This window comes from Musa acuminata, chromosome BXJ2-8 (assembly GCF_036884655.1).
Source record: "Musa acuminata AAA Group cultivar baxijiao chromosome BXJ2-8, Cavendish_Baxijiao_AAA, whole genome shotgun sequence".
NCBI lineage: Eukaryota > Viridiplantae > Streptophyta > Magnoliopsida > Zingiberales > Musaceae > Musa > Musa acuminata.
The window spans coordinates 49462416-49479594 of record NC_088345.1 but is presented as its reverse complement, the minus strand read 5'-3'; the positions used below and the strand labels follow the sequence as shown (position 1 = coordinate 49479594).

Here is a 17179-nt window from a genome sequence, read left to right as displayed (position 1 = left end):
ATCCTTGCTGCATTTCTTGATTTTTATTTGTCAGAAAGCTTTGTGGCTGGGGGGATTGCTTTTCCCACGAGCCTGCCTGGTTACCGAAGCCATAGGTAATGCTCTGGTAACTCACACATTCCTGCATTTGGTACCCTTGCTTTTTATGATTCCTCTTGTCTTACCAAGGAAAAATCTCGTAGATACCCATAACTTGTTGAATGTCTCAATTGGCAAGATAACTTCGTTGCAGTAATTATAGCATGAAAAGTATTCTGAAGATATCACCAGGTTCACTTCTTTGCCGTAATGAAGCCTTTGTTGTGTAATATGACAGGTACTAGCTGGAAATCATTTCATACAATTCCCATGTGTTACTGAAAGTTACTGTAAGGTTTACTATGTAACTGTAAACTACTTTGTCTCATGTGCTTGACTGCTTGTTAACAGATCTCACATGTTCCATCTCCTCCAAGGTAAGGATTCTAAGATCATAAGTTCATAACATATCAAATGTTTGAGCAGGAAGTTGCTTGTTTCTGTTCTTTTTTTGGTTGATATTTCATTATTTTTCTAGACATAAAAATCATTTGAGACTTCCTTATTCTTACTCCATTCAAAAGCTAAAACACAGAAATTTTTACTGGAGTGTTGCAAAATTCTTCTCAGAGGCATGAAGGTATGGACCTTTTGCACTGGCTGCTCGGAACTAGAGCCTGTGTTGGGTGTTGTGACCATCTACATTGGTTTACAAACCTTCCATGGGAGAACCTCAAAAAAGTTTGAGCATGTTGTGTGTTCTACTCCTGCAGAGGTGTAAATCATTGCCTTCAGCTATCTCCTTCATGACAGATAAAGAGCACATGATGAAAGCAACGAGTCATCCAAGATGAGCAGGTAAAATCCACCAACCTCATAGCATCTCCTAGTGGCCACCAGAAAGAGTTGCCAATGGAGTCTTATTTTTTGCATTGACCCTCTCAATACTTATAATTTCTCATTGGCAGCATGTCACTTTACAGAACACTTCATTAGCTTCCTTTCCAGCTCCCTGTCATCATGCATTAATCATTCGGAAAAAAGGCAAATCCAAGTCTAAAGCTGCAGGCAGCATAGCCAGAATTAACAAACGCGGCCAAGAAAGTAAGTAGCCAATCTATCTCGATACCCTTGTACAGTTGTTCCAGCAATTTTTCCGTTGTACTGTTGATGCTCATTTTGTGCACTCAGCCAATCCATCTTGCAATTAAAAGGCATTTGGACTGAGGAAGAAGGATTATTAGCAATTCAATCTTATAATGATCAAGCTCAAGAACCGGTTTGATGCAGTGGGACCAACGAGGAAGCTGATACATTCCATGGATTGACTCTGACATCCTCATTATTTCAAGAACTCAAGACCTAGCAGAGATAAAACTACAGGTTTGACGTTAATACCATTGCAGATTTCGTGTTGTTTGTGGGTGCAGATGTCAATAGTAAAACCTGCTGCAGTCTCCATTGTTTGGTAACTTAATACATGGTCCTGTAAACTCTTTTTTCTCTTCTATTAACTTCTCATAAATATTCATCCACCCCCAACACACCAAACATCAGAAATCAGTCATTCCACTTCAGCTTCCTGCATATATTGCGGATGAACTCTGATCGCTAGGAAAATGGAACTTTCATATATTTGGTCTATTGTTAGTGCTAAGCCATGGTAACAAAAGAGTTACCACGGCTCTCAATAGCAGATAAAGATCCAGATACCTTGGGACCATCTTCTTCTTGTCATAGACATCTTGCTTCTTCTATTATCTATTACTGCAACCTATCCATTTTATCAGATCTGTTTCTAGTGAGACTTTGCAAACAGATCTTTTCTTTGAAATGACTCTTGCAGACATACCTCTACTAAGATTGCTGTGGCCTACAGGTCAAAGCTTGTAAACGCGAGCACAGATGCGTATAAAGAACACCAAGGTGCGTCTATATTCCTCGTTTGTTGGCCTAATCCATCTACGTTGCTTTCATGTATAGTGGTTGGTCCATTTTTCTTGTTACATAGAGATCGATGCAGGAACCTGGTAGGGATGCTGTGCTCCTCCTCTCTTTGCTGTCATTTGGATTATATGCAGCGTCTTCTGCCATACCTTATGATTGCTAAAGAACAAACCGAGACTGTGGACGCTTGTAGCTGTATTTTTCCCGCTCATATTCCCTCTTCTACCTCACACTGCTCATCCGAGAATCAGCCTGCAGGATGATGTCACTGCAATATCCAACTATCATCAGGTGAACTGTGTATGAAACATAAAAACACCTCTGTTTTCTGGTTATATTCTCTCTTTTCTGCTTCACATTTGCTCATCCAGAGATTACACACAGGATTCTGTGACTATTCACAACAAAGTATCCGAAAGTTTCATTGAAGGCAAGGAGAACAAAAAGAACAAGAAGCAGCGGTAGCAGCACAAGGAAGACAATGCAACTACAAGCTCTCTAACGAGCCTTGAGCTGCCACAGCCGGTCCTCGACGAACCTATCAGATCGCTCGTTCCAGCGGCCGTCATCGAAGTTCTTGGAGTAGCTGTCGGCGTCGTAACCGAAATTGAGCTGCTTGGACCCGTACATGCTCCTGCCTTCCTTCAGCAACCGCTTGAGGAGATCGCGCCAGCTGCGGCTCCGCTCGAGGCCGACGGTGCGGCTGAGGAGGTGGAACCGCGAGTGGCCGCGCTGCAGCGGGAACCACGACGGGGAGGCCATGCAGCGAGCGAGGCGGGACGATGGCTCTGGCGACTCCATCGGGGTAGCCAAGCAGCGCTCGCTTCTCCGGTGGGTTATATAAACGGAGGAAGGCTTCCGTGGGGCAGTTCGGATCAGGTATGACGTGGCTTTACAGGGAAATTTGTGGAGGCTTGTCCGTATCTTTTATCGTTATACGAGTGATGGTGTTTGGTGTAGGAGCGAAACAGGCGATCGGCACCGAAGTCTGTAAAAGGTACGCATTCCAAATCACTAACTTTAAATTGATCCACCCACTGCATGATTTGGCGATTTATATACACAATTCGAGTACACCGCAAGCACCGTTTAGGGCGAACCAACTTTACACGTGTGGGGCAGGGCGGTGGGGGGGGTGGGATTAAGAAACGTCTCGATCCAAAAGAAACCGAGCTGCCACAGCAACCAAAACGGGCGCCCGTTGGGTACGTGTCGCGGGACGGCGACGATGCCTTGAGATTCGGGTGATGCGGGTGGGAAGGATGCGGATGGACGAGACAGGAAGGGGGTTTTGGGGGGCCGCGCCGAGGACGGTGGTGTGAGCTGGTGAAAGATGTGGGTTGGGTACAGCGAACCGTGGTGTGCCCCTCAGCGAACATCCCGTCCTCTCCTTTGTTGGGGACCGGAGGCCGTATAGGATGGGGCACGTGCAGCGGACTTTAATCTCGTAGGTGGGGAAATGATGATCGTTTTATCTCTAACCAAACTTTTATCTTGAAACTTCCCATCGTCAGTGGCCAACATTATCACTGATACAGGATTGATTGACCTTTCTAATTGATTCTTAGCGCATCATGCAGCATTGATTGAATTAATTCTGAGCACAGGGTGAATCCTTGGATTCTTTATCATGTGATCGTCCTGCCTCACTTTTACCAAGTAACCAGAAGAACGAAAGATACTATCAAAATAATCTATTGAGATGAAAAGAGATGAGTTGTTAAGAATGCAAAGGAGATAGGATGCATAATTGGTTGGATGTAGTATGAATTATGCATGGTCGATAGTTGGAGTCGACGATTCTTTCATGGTTATTTTCATTTGAGATCCAAGTTGATCTTTGCGAATAGCTTCATTCACTATTTCCCTTCGACCTTTTTAGTGAAATATGATAAAATAATAATAATAATAATAATAATAATAATCCATGAATGTTGGCCATTTGGGATCCGAGTAGGCCATTTGTCACCTAGTGTTTGAATAAGAACACTGGACCCCTTACCATAAATTCAACTCTAGATATAGATAAATATTTTTTTTTTGAAATGATAAATGGATTGTAGTTAACTTAACTGGTTAAGATTTTTTACTGTTTGATAGCAAAAAGTAAGGGTCAAATCTGATAAATAAATATCGATCCTTTATAACCAGGTGTTGCAAGAATGATATATGATTTGGGCAAAATCAGAATGAAATTTTGATTGAATATAATTTTCTATTTATGTTGATAAGATTTAATATTTTTATTAACATATGTTCTAACACTGAATAGCAACTGTATAAACAGCTAGCAGTGCTACATGTTTCGGACAAAAATTTGTGTCTTCCTATACCCGTATCAAACTAATAATTACTTTAGTACATAAGTAGTCTTGGAGCTTACTAATGAAAACAGATTATCTTATTCCTTGTGATATTATCTGTTTAAGAGGAATAAATTAAGCTTGATGCAACGCATACAAATTTGATTAACACATGAAACATAACATTAATATATAAAGAAAAAAATTTGATTACCACTTGATGCAAAGCTTTTTACTTTGTTTCTCACCTAATAACCCATCAAATCATAGTCAATCAAAAATGTCAATTGTATCAATCTCTAATTACAAATTAGTCTATGTAATTAGTTATCATTAATATTTTGATAATTATACTTTAAAAAATTAAATTGATATTTTTTTAGTTATAAAAGTGAAACACTTAATATTATTTCTCCTCACACATATTGTCACGTGATGTTAAAAAGAGGGATAAAAATATAATTTTATTATTTTTACCGCTCAAAGGATATTAATTTCATATAAGGGTAACTTTTACGAAATTTTCGTTCTCCTCCTAAACGGCTTAAGGACAAGGACAAGGGTGATAAGTATAATGACGAGGATGAGGATTATAAAATCGAAGGTGAGGGAGGATAATGAAGTTTTCATAGAAGTGTACCTTATATAAAATTAATAAAATTATTTTTTTTATCATTTTTTTAGCATCATTTCTACATGTGCATTATCTTTCATCAGTAGAGTCAATGGTGTAAGGAGAAACAATATTAAATATTTTACTTTTGTAACTAAAGATAAAATTTTAAAATATTCTATGATGTTAATATTATTTTTTTAATATGTAGAAATCGGAATGTTAAATATAACTAATTATATGAGCTAATATATAATTAGGCTCTCAACGAACCAATGACAAATATTAATGAGTTAGTTGCATAAAATTATAGAAAAGGAATAAATCGAATCCAACCAACGACATGAATTTTATATATACCAACAATGCTATGTGGTTAAGGCTGCAATGATTAACTTAGATCATTTAATGATTGGCAGATATATCTCGAGTTTTACGTGAACTGGTGGCATGCATAGCTTATTAGCCTATCATCTATAAAAGCCACGGATAAGGATTATTTATTAGTATTATTATTGTCCTTGGCTCATTGATTTGATTGATTATATCGCACTATCTAAATGATTAGGACATGAGTCATGAAAATAACATCTGTAATTAGAAATTCAAACCCAAAAGATAAGAATTAGACGACGATTAAAAACTCAGGGAGCTCCCAATCTATATGAAAATATACACTCATTTGATTGGATTCGAGTTGTCATCTCTAATTTCAGATGGAGTTGGGAAAATATTTGTTAGTGTAAACAACTTTAAGATGTGGCCTCGGGGCCGACGCGGCTTGGTTCGGGTTCGAATGATAGAGAATCTTCTTGGGACGACCCTTGAGACTGCAGAAGACCGACTACGGTGGTCCGATCGCGGAGGGGTCACCGTTTCCTTCGGGAGGGGGCTCCTCGCCTAGGCGTTTAGTGGGAGGCCTCCGTTTTCGCATCTGCACACAGGTCGGGTCGGGAGAGTTCGGCTCGACCCATCCGACGATCAAGTTAGTGAATAGTCGCAAGAGTTTTTTTTTATTGTTCTCACTTTTCCTCGGAGCGCGAGGGTTTTTATAATGAAGGTTATCGTTGCCTGATGTGCCTGCTTGTAGGGAGCAGGATCATACTCCTGGTAACGTCTGACATCGACATTGGCGTGGCGTGAAGGACCGAGCCTGAGCGGGATGTTAATGTGCCTCGATCGACGTTTCGGTCTGTGTTGACCATGTGCTGTCAGGTTAACAGAGGCGCGAGGTGTCATCTGGAGCAGTTGACATCAACCCGAATCTTATTATCATTATTACCCTCGTAAGTAAAAATTAAGATTATAAAGTAAATTCATAAAATTCCCCATACGACACGAGCCTAAACAAACCACGTGCAACGCACCTGCAGTCGATGATTTCGTCAACCGCGTTTTCTGTGTGGGTTTCAATCTAAAATTCCCCCATTCTACAGTGATACGCACACTCCGATGATTCCTTTAACGTACTCCCGTCCTCTCATCTGCGGCGCAGACATTTCAGGCAGAAAAAAGGAGTGAACATATCGACCCTTGTCTTGTTCGCTGGCCTCCCAACGTCTTCACCAGCAATCTTCAAATCCGCCTATCCACTCGACGCGTTCGGACTTTGAACCACGAGGAACACGCGTCACGTTGTTTTACGTCGACGTGCCCGATTCGATGGAAGGGGAGCTACAGCAGATCCTGCACAACCCTCGCACGTGGGGCCCGCGGTGTTGGTCCCGACCGCCCTCGCTCACGCGTCGCGCACATACGGGCATGGCTTAGGCAAGCGATGTCGAATCGCGACCGTTCGTTTGAGATCTCGTAGGTCGGCCTTCGTCTCCTCCTCGCTCTCCTTCGGTCTTTCCGGCGAAGGGTCTTCATATATATATATATAGAGAGAGAGAGAGAGAGGGACTCGTGGGATCCCAATTCCTTCTCTCTATCCGCTCGTCTCCTCGCTTACGCTCGCCTCCTCAATTCGAGCTCAAGGAGCGAGTGAGAGAGAGAGTCGTGTTAAGTATGTGTCTTTGATCTTGATCTTGTTACCTTGGGTCGTCTTTGATTGTCTGTAGATTTCGTGAAGTCAACGTTCTTCGAACTTTTAGATCTTTTGTTGTTTGATTCATGGTCGGCGTTTGAGTTTGTGGACTTGCTTCTCTGTGTCTTTGGAAACTGGATCGGGGGCTTTGGAATTTCTGTTGGATGATGATCACTGCGTTATCAGCTGCCAAAATTCGTGTCTTTTCTTAATTTCCGGGTTTCAATTGTTCGGGGGTAATAATACTTGTTGGTTAGTTCGTTTGTTTTCTTCGTCAAAACCCCTTGGTTCTTAGTTCATTTAGACGCCGTGGAGCGGTACCTTGGTTCTCACGGTTGACCCTCGCCCTGTTGGATTTACCTGCAACTTTGGTTCTCTAGGGGTCCTGTACTCCCTTGCAAGATCTTGGGCGCTGATTTTGACGCTGTCGATTGATCGACTTTGTGAGATTAGGTCGCTGGTTTTGTTTGTAGCTTGGGATCGAGTTATTCCTTTTTGTCTACTTATGATGTCTTTAGCCTGACCCTTTGCACTCATACTTCTTCGCAGTAGACATTAAGTTAGCGCAAATCTTTGTGCTCAACTTCACTTGGTGATTAATATACCCCTTCAGTTTACTCTTGTGTGGTTGTATTTCTTTGGCTTTGCATGGATCTGCTGTGGACCTCTAGTTTCTTCTCAGTTTTACTTGATATTACACGCGTTCACCAAATTATTGCTATTTCCGGAAGGTCATCTAGATGATCTTTTAGCAGCAACTGAGGGTTTTAGTCTTAGGTTTTTTGTCGATAATTTTGTTTGTGATTTTTTGTCTGGATTCTGATGCCCGAGCTGGATAGGACTTACTCTGCGGAAACTTATACGGTTGGCTCGCTCGGGCCTTCTGTTATAGGTTGAAAAATGCGCCTTTTGTTCTTTTGTGGTGACGAGAATTCCTATTACGTGGTGATACTTTTTCCATAATTGAAGAGTCTAATCTAAGAATTTTTATGTTTAATGGTGAGACAGAAGAGATGCAACAGTGACCTGTCAGGTTCTGCACAGTTTTCATGGAATTACTCTAGCTTTATATATAGTCCTTAGTCATTTAACAGCCGGCTACGTAGCATATGTTTCTTTTGTAAGTGTTTTCATTTTCGTTCTGCTGTTTTTACCTAACTGGCGGTTCGTTCTGCAGGTCATTCTAGGTTGGAAGGAATTCTTGTGCATATTAAGGAAGGTGATCTCAGATAACTGTGTTTGCTTATTGTATCTTGTCCATTGTGGTAAGTAACGAGTAACTCATATACAGATTATCTTTGTCATTTCTTCTTTTTTGGAGTGCTACAGATCTGATGATTCATCTTTACGGTACCTACCTGCCCATGTCTGGTGCATCCCATTGGACCATGGTAGTCCAGAAGTAACAGCATTATTTTGCCTGCAGATTTATTTTATCCATCAGTTGCTGTAAGCAACAACTAGGACATGTAGAGATTACCATTGTCATATCTGTTTCTGTTATGTTTCTTGTGGTAAAACTCTGGCAATGCTTTCGGTAAGGAACTTTGACACTGAACAGATCATCTATCCATGCTGCTCTAAGAATATTATGATGATGTAGCAGTCTTTTGTTAAGTGGGACCTTTTTATGGTAGTTATTCGATTTGTCGTCACTACTTATCTTTTAGCTTTATTTTAATAGCTTAAGGGCCACTGGTGTTGTGAAACATGCTTCCATTGTTCAATCTTCATTAGCTTTTACAATTTTTTTCCTAACAAATTAGCCTAGCAAAATCCATTTAAGTGAAAATGTAACACCCTGCTTTAGTACCTGGTCAAAGATGGGAAGAGACTTGAATAGATTTATCAGGGGACTACCATCCCATACATATGCACTGGCCTAGCAAGATCTGATGCACATTTATCTTATTTTGTACTTGAATATAGTTCAGTTAAGTTGACGTCTTTACTGGGCCCTAAACTTAAAGATCATGGTGCATCAACAATTAACGCAGCGGAAACAACAAGAATACTATGAAAAAAATAAAAAAAAATAGAGTGACTATGATATAACAAGCTCTAATGTCTCAAATCTTTTGAGTCGACCACATGAATCTTTTTCCATCATTGAACTCTTGAACTCTTAATAATGTAATTTGAATCTTCTTTTATTGTATCTAATAAATCCTTTTGTCTTTCCTTACACCATCGATCTTAGTAAACGTACATCAACCTTTTGAATATGGCTATATTTTTACTAATTTTATCCTCTTTTGAGGCAATACCTAATTACTTTCATATGAAATAATTTATTTTGTCATCTTATCCTATAACTCAACACAACTAACTCAACATTTTAATCTCAATTACATTAATTTTTCATGCATATTATTTTTTTATTGCTCAATACTCTGATCCATAAAGACTACCAACCGTACAATTATTTTATAAAATATTTCTGGAACATGATGGCTGCATGACAAAACCGTTCATGTCCCTTTTTGCTTTAACAACTCAGCTTTTACTCCATGAACAATGTCCTTATCTGTCTCTCCTTGTTGAATAATACATCCAAGATACCTAATTTTTTTTTGTGTGCATGGATCTCTTGTTCATGCATCATACTTAAAATTTAAAATTCTACAAATTTGTATTTGTTGGAGCACTATTGTGTCAATTCTTCAGTCTGAAAGAAATTCAGATTAGGCCGTCAGCTACTATTGGTCCCAACTTCTGTATCTTCTCCAGTGAAGCAGTATTCTTCTGACATAAATTCATATGCCAGTGAGCCATGCATGCTGGGATGCTTGCTACTGGCTGCAATAGCAGTTGAGAGTATTATATATTTATCTTTTAGAAAAGAAATCTGATGTAATAAATTTATGCAAACATAACTTCTCTTGAAAAATAAGAGTGTAGAAACCTACTTATTTAATCCTTTAAATGGATCTAACAGAAATTTTGTTTCAAAATTGAGTTTGCTGTATGTTTATGCATTGAAAAATTCTGGTTTGTAACAGCCGACTGAATCTGATAAGAAATGTGTCTGTTGTCTTATTTTGCAGTTGATGCTTCTCAAGTTGAATTACATGTAAAGCTCAAATGCCGGCATTCAGAATTAAAAGCAAATCAAACTCAGAATATTTAAGATTGCATGATCTTCATACATGTCGCAAATCAGCTAAAACATCAAAAAGCTCACAAACTCAGGTCAAGACGTTTCAACTAGAGACAGAACTGGATACATTTTTCCAAACCCAACAAAATGGTGAGCCATTAGGTGTAATGAACTTTTCAACGTATAAAGAAGGAACAGAATCGTAAAGACTGTCATCTTATGTTGTTTAAAATTTATTTTTCCTGTCAAAGAGTATGTCCGAAGTGACTTGATGTGTTTTTAGTCATTCACAAAATTGGTTAGGCTTGTGTGGACTTTAAGAAATCAGTAATACCAAAGTATTAGTTCTTATTTTGGGCTCCTCTAACTCATTGTGTACCTGGCATCAAAATTAAATATTGCAAGACAACCTCACTTGCTGATGCTTTAACATTAAGCAAAATCTCTCTTTTGTTCTGGTCATTGTTAATCTCATATTTGTTTCTCACACAGAATAGTAGCATAGCATATAATTTATAATTCATGCTACTGAAACGTTAATGCATTGTTTATTTGGATTCTCCTGGTGCTGTAAGTTCTGAAGGTATTTCTTTCCCCCATCTTAAAATTAAAGATAGGCAGGGGCCTAACAATAATATGAAATAAGAGTGTCTTTGGAGTGAATAGACGTTCCAGTGCTATTCAGAAACTTATTACTATTTGATACTTATATTTTTTTTTAATTTATGAGTTATGACTAAGTTTGCTCAAGGTTGTGTTCTAAATATGAGATAAGTTTTGCAACTTCAGCTTCTTCTAATAAAGAAGTATCTGTATGCAACTCAACACTTGCTGGATTTGATGGACCCTACACTCAGTTGCTGAACGCATCCCCATTTTCACTTGATCCAGTATCAATCAGAAGATCGGTACTAGTTCTCACTTTACTGGCATTTCAACTTACTCTAATATTTGAAGTCTTTGTCAATTCAATTTATTTCATTATGTTCTTTCTTGATCCGTGTAAGATCTTTTATCTGAATGAGATTTGGTTTCTAAGCGCGATATCTTTTTTCCTCCCTGTAAATTCTGAAAATTTTGTTGATGCTCAGGTGTAAGCATAATATTATTGTTTGCTATGCCGTAACCAAACTCTGACAATAAATTGGCATTTTTCTGTATAACATATAACATCAGGGCTCACCCCTAATCTCTGTCTGTAAGAAAATCTCAAGTAATCCTATACGGGGAAAAAATGTATGACTTTCTCACAAGACTTGATTGGCCTACTGTCACTCGATCCAAGTGTTTAGTCTGACTTGATAATACATTTTTTGGAAAACCAACAGCAAATTGCTTGATTCAATAGTATCAAAGCAGACACCTGATATTCATATATCACTAGTGGATACTGCAAGATGGGAAGTAATCGAGCTTATGTGTGGGATTGGGACTGATCATTTGTAGATTGTAAATTATAATTCTACGTACCTTCTAAAAATTTAACGAACATGGGGGCCTGATGGGGAGAGAATTTGAGGGTTTATATTGGTTTATGTTTAGTCTAGAACACTAGATACACTTGGTACACCAAGGATTTCAAGCGTTTTAAGGACAAAAAAAAGAAAGATCTTCTTCCTTCCTCTTTTGGTTAAAGTGCTGCTGATGGATTTCAATAGGCTAGCTACCATCACTATAGCCATCTAATATCTTATTTCCATGTCCCCATGAGCATTGCTTGCAATAACACATCATCTTTAATATTGTTATTTTTCTATCATTGTTAAATGATTGGTATTAAATATCATAATCTATTTAATATTGTTAAATGATAGTCACATATACCTTCCTTAAAATCATAGCTAGAATTTATTCTGAAAATTTTCGGAATCCTGCTCACTATGTTTGCTACGACTCCTTGATCAGAAGATCTTTTTGGACATATTATAGCTTACAATGCATGTGCTAGTTTTGATTATGGCCAATCTCTCCAAAATTTTGAGAAATTGAGATGTTTCTTTCGAAAAATTTGTATGTGGAGTTTGGTTTTCCATTATGGCCTTGTTGAACTTGTTATTTATGACTGCAGGATATACTATCAGAAACAAATCCATCTAACCTTGAAACAATCTTCTCTCCTGATCTTGAGCACCGTGCATCTCCCCTGAAGTCGGCAAATTACATTGATGAAGGTACTTAGTGTTGGTTTATGACTTTATTCATCTACCATGCATATAATGTTATCTATTCTTCTGTTAGATTAAAACCCCAACATGCCTTAGTTCATTGACCCCATGAAGCAGAAATTCTAAGATTGCTATTGTGGCCACCATATTGACTTTCTTTTCAGTATGTGCTCCAGCCTATCTCTTTGCTATAGTTGTGGTCTATGGACATGTTTAGAAAAGAATGCACATGATCAAATATCTACAATTTAAACTTCTCTAAAAAGTGTTTGTGTGGTTTACATAATTATGCCAAACTTGAATCAGCATTACAGCTGTTAATGATTTTGGTGCTATTGTACTGATGTGTTCTCATTCATGAATGTGCAGAAGCACACATGAACTGTCTATGCACATACAATTAGAGGAATGTAATGCCGGTGGCAGGTTTAGCTTAGGATCTCAAGCGTGCAGGTATAGTTGAAAGTAATACACACACACACAGAGCATGGCTTACATGGTATGTGAATATTGGCAAGGGTTGCATGCTGGTGTGCTGGAAAACACTAGCATTATGCTATTATAGTTTTGGGTTCCATGCTGTGGCATGGCGATGTGCCATGCCAGTACAGTCGAACATGATCGTCATGTGCAATCCTTGGCTAAAATTTTGTATTACAATTTACAACTATCATGTATGAGAAAAATCATGTCATTGATATAAATATATTATTATATTTAAGGGTTTGGAGTAAGGTTTCAAGTTTCGATCTGAGACCTGTAGCAATCCCTGACTGAACTGGTAGAAGTCTGGCATATACCAAAGCACCCGCACATGGTACACCGGTGTATTGGTTGGCACATACCAAAGAGAGAGGTAGAGAAGAGGGGTGGAAGAGGAGGAGCATAAGGAATGAGAGGAGGAGAGGGAGAGAAGAAGGAAAGGAGGTGAGGGGCTGTTAATAGCCTGTTGACAATTGTCATCAATAATCTAGATTAAGAAAATAAAAAAATAAAAAATGAATCTATGACCAGATTAGTTGAAATTGCATGTTCCAAATGCAGGTTCCTGGTTGGACAGATAAATATTGATTGGTACCTGTTGGGGTCCAATCGGTTCTTTGAACCTTAATTTTTTAGTAAAGTATTAAGGAATAACAATAATACAATCATAGTGAATTTTTTGTGCAGATTGAATAGTATATACAAGGTAGGCATGTAATACTGATTACAAACCTTGTGGAGTTAGTGGGCACTAACACACCATAAAAGAATGGTAATAAAATATGAAAGTGATCTATCTTTTCCCGTTCGATTTTTTTTTTCTTTTTTGGGTTCATGTTGTGGTTGCTTGTGTTTTCCTTTCACTGGTGTCCATGACCTTTTTGCAATTTTGAGAGAAACATGTTTTTTCCATTGATAATTACTTTGAAGCAAGTTTCTATTGTAACTGATATAAGATATCATTTCTAGACAGCCTGATGCTCGCTAGACTTGTTATCTATCACCAGCATATAATAAATTGGAGGGTCTTTTTTCTGTTGCAAATCTCCACTCTTATAAAATCTGATGCATATATATTGTATGTTTTTTTTTGCTTCTTTATATTATGTTCTTATTGTGTTTTTCTTTTCTGTAATCTATCTTGATGGTCAAGTTGACGCATGCTGATCTTTCATTTTTTTGGGTATGTTCTATAAGTTGATTAATGGTCAACTATGGCATATTTTTCCGGTTTTCCAGCAAAATATGAAGGCACCAGATTGCCTCATCTAGTTGCAGATGGTGCTAACAATGCTACCTGTATCTCAAGTGAATATCAAACTTGTGGCTTATCAGAATTCTACATTTCTGATAGCATTCATGAAGGCACCAAATTGCCTCATCTGGTTGCAGATGAAACTGATGATACTACCTGTGTCTCAAGTGAATATCAGACTTGTGGTTTATCGGATTTCATATCTGATTGCATTCATGAAGGCACCAAATTGCCTCATCTGGTTGCAGATGTAATTGATGATGCTACCTGTGTCTCAAGCGAATATCAAACTTGCAGTTTATCAGATTTCTACATTTCTGATAGCATTTCTGCTTTTCCCTTTGACAATAGTGTTGAAGTTACTGATGTTACAACTGCCACTTGCCCTGTTAATGAATATATGAACTCTGACATAATGATTGACATGGGGGAGGGATATATGATTCTTCCTTTCCTTGAGAGGACAGTGGAAACTGGAGATGATGATGACTCAGTTCAGGAGACCATGATGAACTTCAACGAAGCTTCTTTGTATTTGGCAGTTCATCCTGAAAATGAAAATAAATGCAACTTTGGCAATTTGGAAGAGATAGAATGCTTTGATCAACTGTTGGTTTTTAATCGATTACCTGATTTACCTCAGGCAGTTTCATCGATTTTTTTACCGCAGAAAACACAAGAAAAGATGCCTGTAACCCTTGTACTTGATTTAGATGGTAAGAGTCTTGCATATACCTTCCTCTTTCCATATAGTTGGATATCTTCATGCGACAAATGTGTTACTTGATCTATTGTATTATTGTTATTATTTTGAGATGAAAATAGAGGAAGAAAATCCTCCTGGTCTACTTTAGTGATTCAGATGTCAAACTAGAGTGTTCAAAAACTTTGCTTTATTTATTTTTCTGTCTTTGCAGAAACTCTTGTCCATTCTACCATGGAACAATGTGATCATGCTGATTTCACCTTTCCAGTTTTCTTTAACATGAAACATCACACAGTATATGTAAGACAGAGACCTTTTCTGCAGATGTTTCTTGACAGCGTAGCTCAGATGTTTGAAATTGTTATATTCACTGCCGCTCAAAGCATATATGCTGGAGAGCTTCTGGACATATTGGATCCAGACAGAAAGATAATCTCAAAGCGTATATATCGTGAATCATGCGTCTTCTCTGACGGTACTTATACCAAGGACCTAACCATTTTGGGAGTTGACCTGGCAAAAGTTGTCATAATTGACAATACTCCACAGGTATTTGATCTCCTGTATCCTATGTTTTTTAATGTCAGAATCAAAATATGTGATTTTACAGAAGTCTTAAAAATTATTGTAGGTAGCTAATCAACAAGCCATATTCATTTGTTGCTAATTTGCTTTACTTGTATTTTGTTCTGTTTCTTGTTCTTGTTTATTTGTAGGTTGTTTTCTATTTTTTTTTTTTTCTTGTAGTTCTGCTCTTTGTAATCCTATTGAATTGGAGTTCTTTAGGAAAGATTACTTGCTTTATTTCCTATCCCGATCCAAAAAGAGAACCCAGCATTATGTACTTCTATGGTAACAACAATATATTACAATGCATGGTATGTAATTTCGAATGATATCGCTTGGTACGAGCGGTACATACCGATCCGATGGTATACCGGTACGCGGACCGTCCGCTACCGGACGGACCGTGCTACAGTACTACAGTAAGAGGAAGAAATATTTAAAATCGTTCGGTAAACCTTGGTGTACTGCTCGGTACGTCGGTACCATATCGTACCGAGCCAACCTCGAAACATCGGTACGGTACGGTATTGCATACCTTGCTACAATGTCCTAAGTATTTCAGACTGGCTACAAAGTTTTTCATTCCACCATTTAGCTCTGTATAATGGAATATGACTAGTTAAACGAAGAGTATATTAGCTGCTATTATATGCATATAATTGCACAAAGTGAACAACCGAATGTTCTCCAATTCTTGCCTGGGTGTTGATACTTAGTGGTTGGTCTGCATCATAGGTGAAAGTGGATTAAGCCATGTAAAACTGCACTATCATTTGCATATAAAGAGTCATGTTTTTGTTTTTCAATAATGACCAGAAGAATTTTTTATTGTAACAGTAAAATAATTACTTTGAAACTTTCTATCAATTTTTTCTTTCTTATTTTCAGGTTTTTCGCTTGCAAGTCAACAACGGGATACCGATCGAGAGTTGGTTCGGGGATCCTTTGGACCATGCTTTAGTCCAGTTACTTCCCTTTCTTGAGACCTTGGTCTACGTAGAGGATGTTCGTCCAATTATTGCTAAGAAATTCAGCAATAATGAGTAGCAGCATTCTTTCCATGGGAGATTTTGCCTTGATGACTTCACCTTGCAGACTCTCCTGTAGGCATGCACCTTTCCACTCTCAAACTATAGAAATAACATTTACATGTACAATATGTGTGTCGGATTTAGATTTAGTTTATTGGAGCTGGCTATGTAATTTGGAGAAATGGTTACTAATCACTGTACCTGTGTTTGACGCTCAAGCCAACAGCTTTGATATGTTTGTTTCTCCCTCTTTCGACTTTGTACAGGAATGTCATGATGGAAATAAAATGGTGTTGTTCGCCCCGTTTGTTCAAATGTGCCCGTTTATGTGGTGGAAAATCTTGGATACATCTAGTTTATCTTCTGACTCTTGATCGAGAGGTTGTAGGATTGGATCCTGTTTTCATATCAATATTTTTTGCTTTTTGGGGTTGCTAAATCTAAAAGAGAAACAGATTTTGGGGTTGGATCTCAATGTGCCAATTGGAAGACCAATTTCTTCCAATAATGCCTGCAATCCAGAGTAGATAGGTTATTATTGTGTTAGACTCTAATACCATCGAACTGGTACTGGAACACTTAAATAGGCAAGGGGAGAGAGAGAGAGAGAGAGAGAAAGAGAGAGAGAGGGACGCGATCAAGTCGTTGAGTGGATCTCAAAGCGAGATGGAAGCCATCTCATATGTGCGCGGATCTCAAAGAGAGATGAAAGGCAGTGAAGCGAGATGGAGCGCACGACCAAATATCGCGATGGAGGTCCGATATATGCGAGGATCTGGAAGCGAGGTGGAACGCACGATCTGATATGTGCGGGAATCTCAAAGAGAGATGGGTGCGATCTCCCCTGTGCGTGGATCTGGAAGCCAAATGGATGTGATACGTGTCCCCGATCACAAACGGAGATGGAGCGCACGATCTAATATATGCGTGGATCTCAAAGCGAGATGGAGGGCAGGATCTACTTT

The 17179-nt window shown here is 38.5% G+C and overlaps 1 protein-coding gene across 2 annotated transcripts; it reads left to right on the top strand.

Moving 5' to 3' along the window:
• Positions 1 to 79: 79 nt before the first annotated feature.
• LOC135619969 (uncharacterized) lies at positions 80 to 16529 on the top strand. 2 transcript variants are annotated; one of them, XM_065122500.1, is made up of 14 exons: positions 80 to 876; positions 987 to 1122; positions 1210 to 1401; positions 1898 to 1944; positions 2042 to 2256; positions 2350 to 2844; positions 2926 to 2962; positions 8085 to 8172; positions 9955 to 10157; positions 10797 to 10915; positions 12076 to 12178; positions 13895 to 14626; positions 14828 to 15165; positions 16072 to 16529. In XM_065122500.1, the coding sequence occupies exons 9-14, from the start codon at positions 9992 to 9994 to the stop codon at positions 16228 to 16230; spliced, it is 1617 nt and encodes a 538-aa protein (XP_064978572.1). In that variant the 5' UTR covers positions 80 to 876; positions 987 to 1122; positions 1210 to 1401; positions 1898 to 1944; positions 2042 to 2256; positions 2350 to 2844; positions 2926 to 2962; positions 8085 to 8172; positions 9955 to 9991; the 3' UTR covers positions 16231 to 16529. The 2 variants fall into 2 exon arrangements, with proteins under 2 accessions (XP_064978572.1, XP_064978571.1); XM_065122499.1 differs by lacking the exons at positions 80 to 876; positions 987 to 1122; positions 1210 to 1401; ... (2 more) ...; positions 2350 to 2844; positions 2926 to 2962 and adding an exon at positions 6736 to 6886.
• Positions 16530 to 17179: the final 650 nt, after the last annotated feature.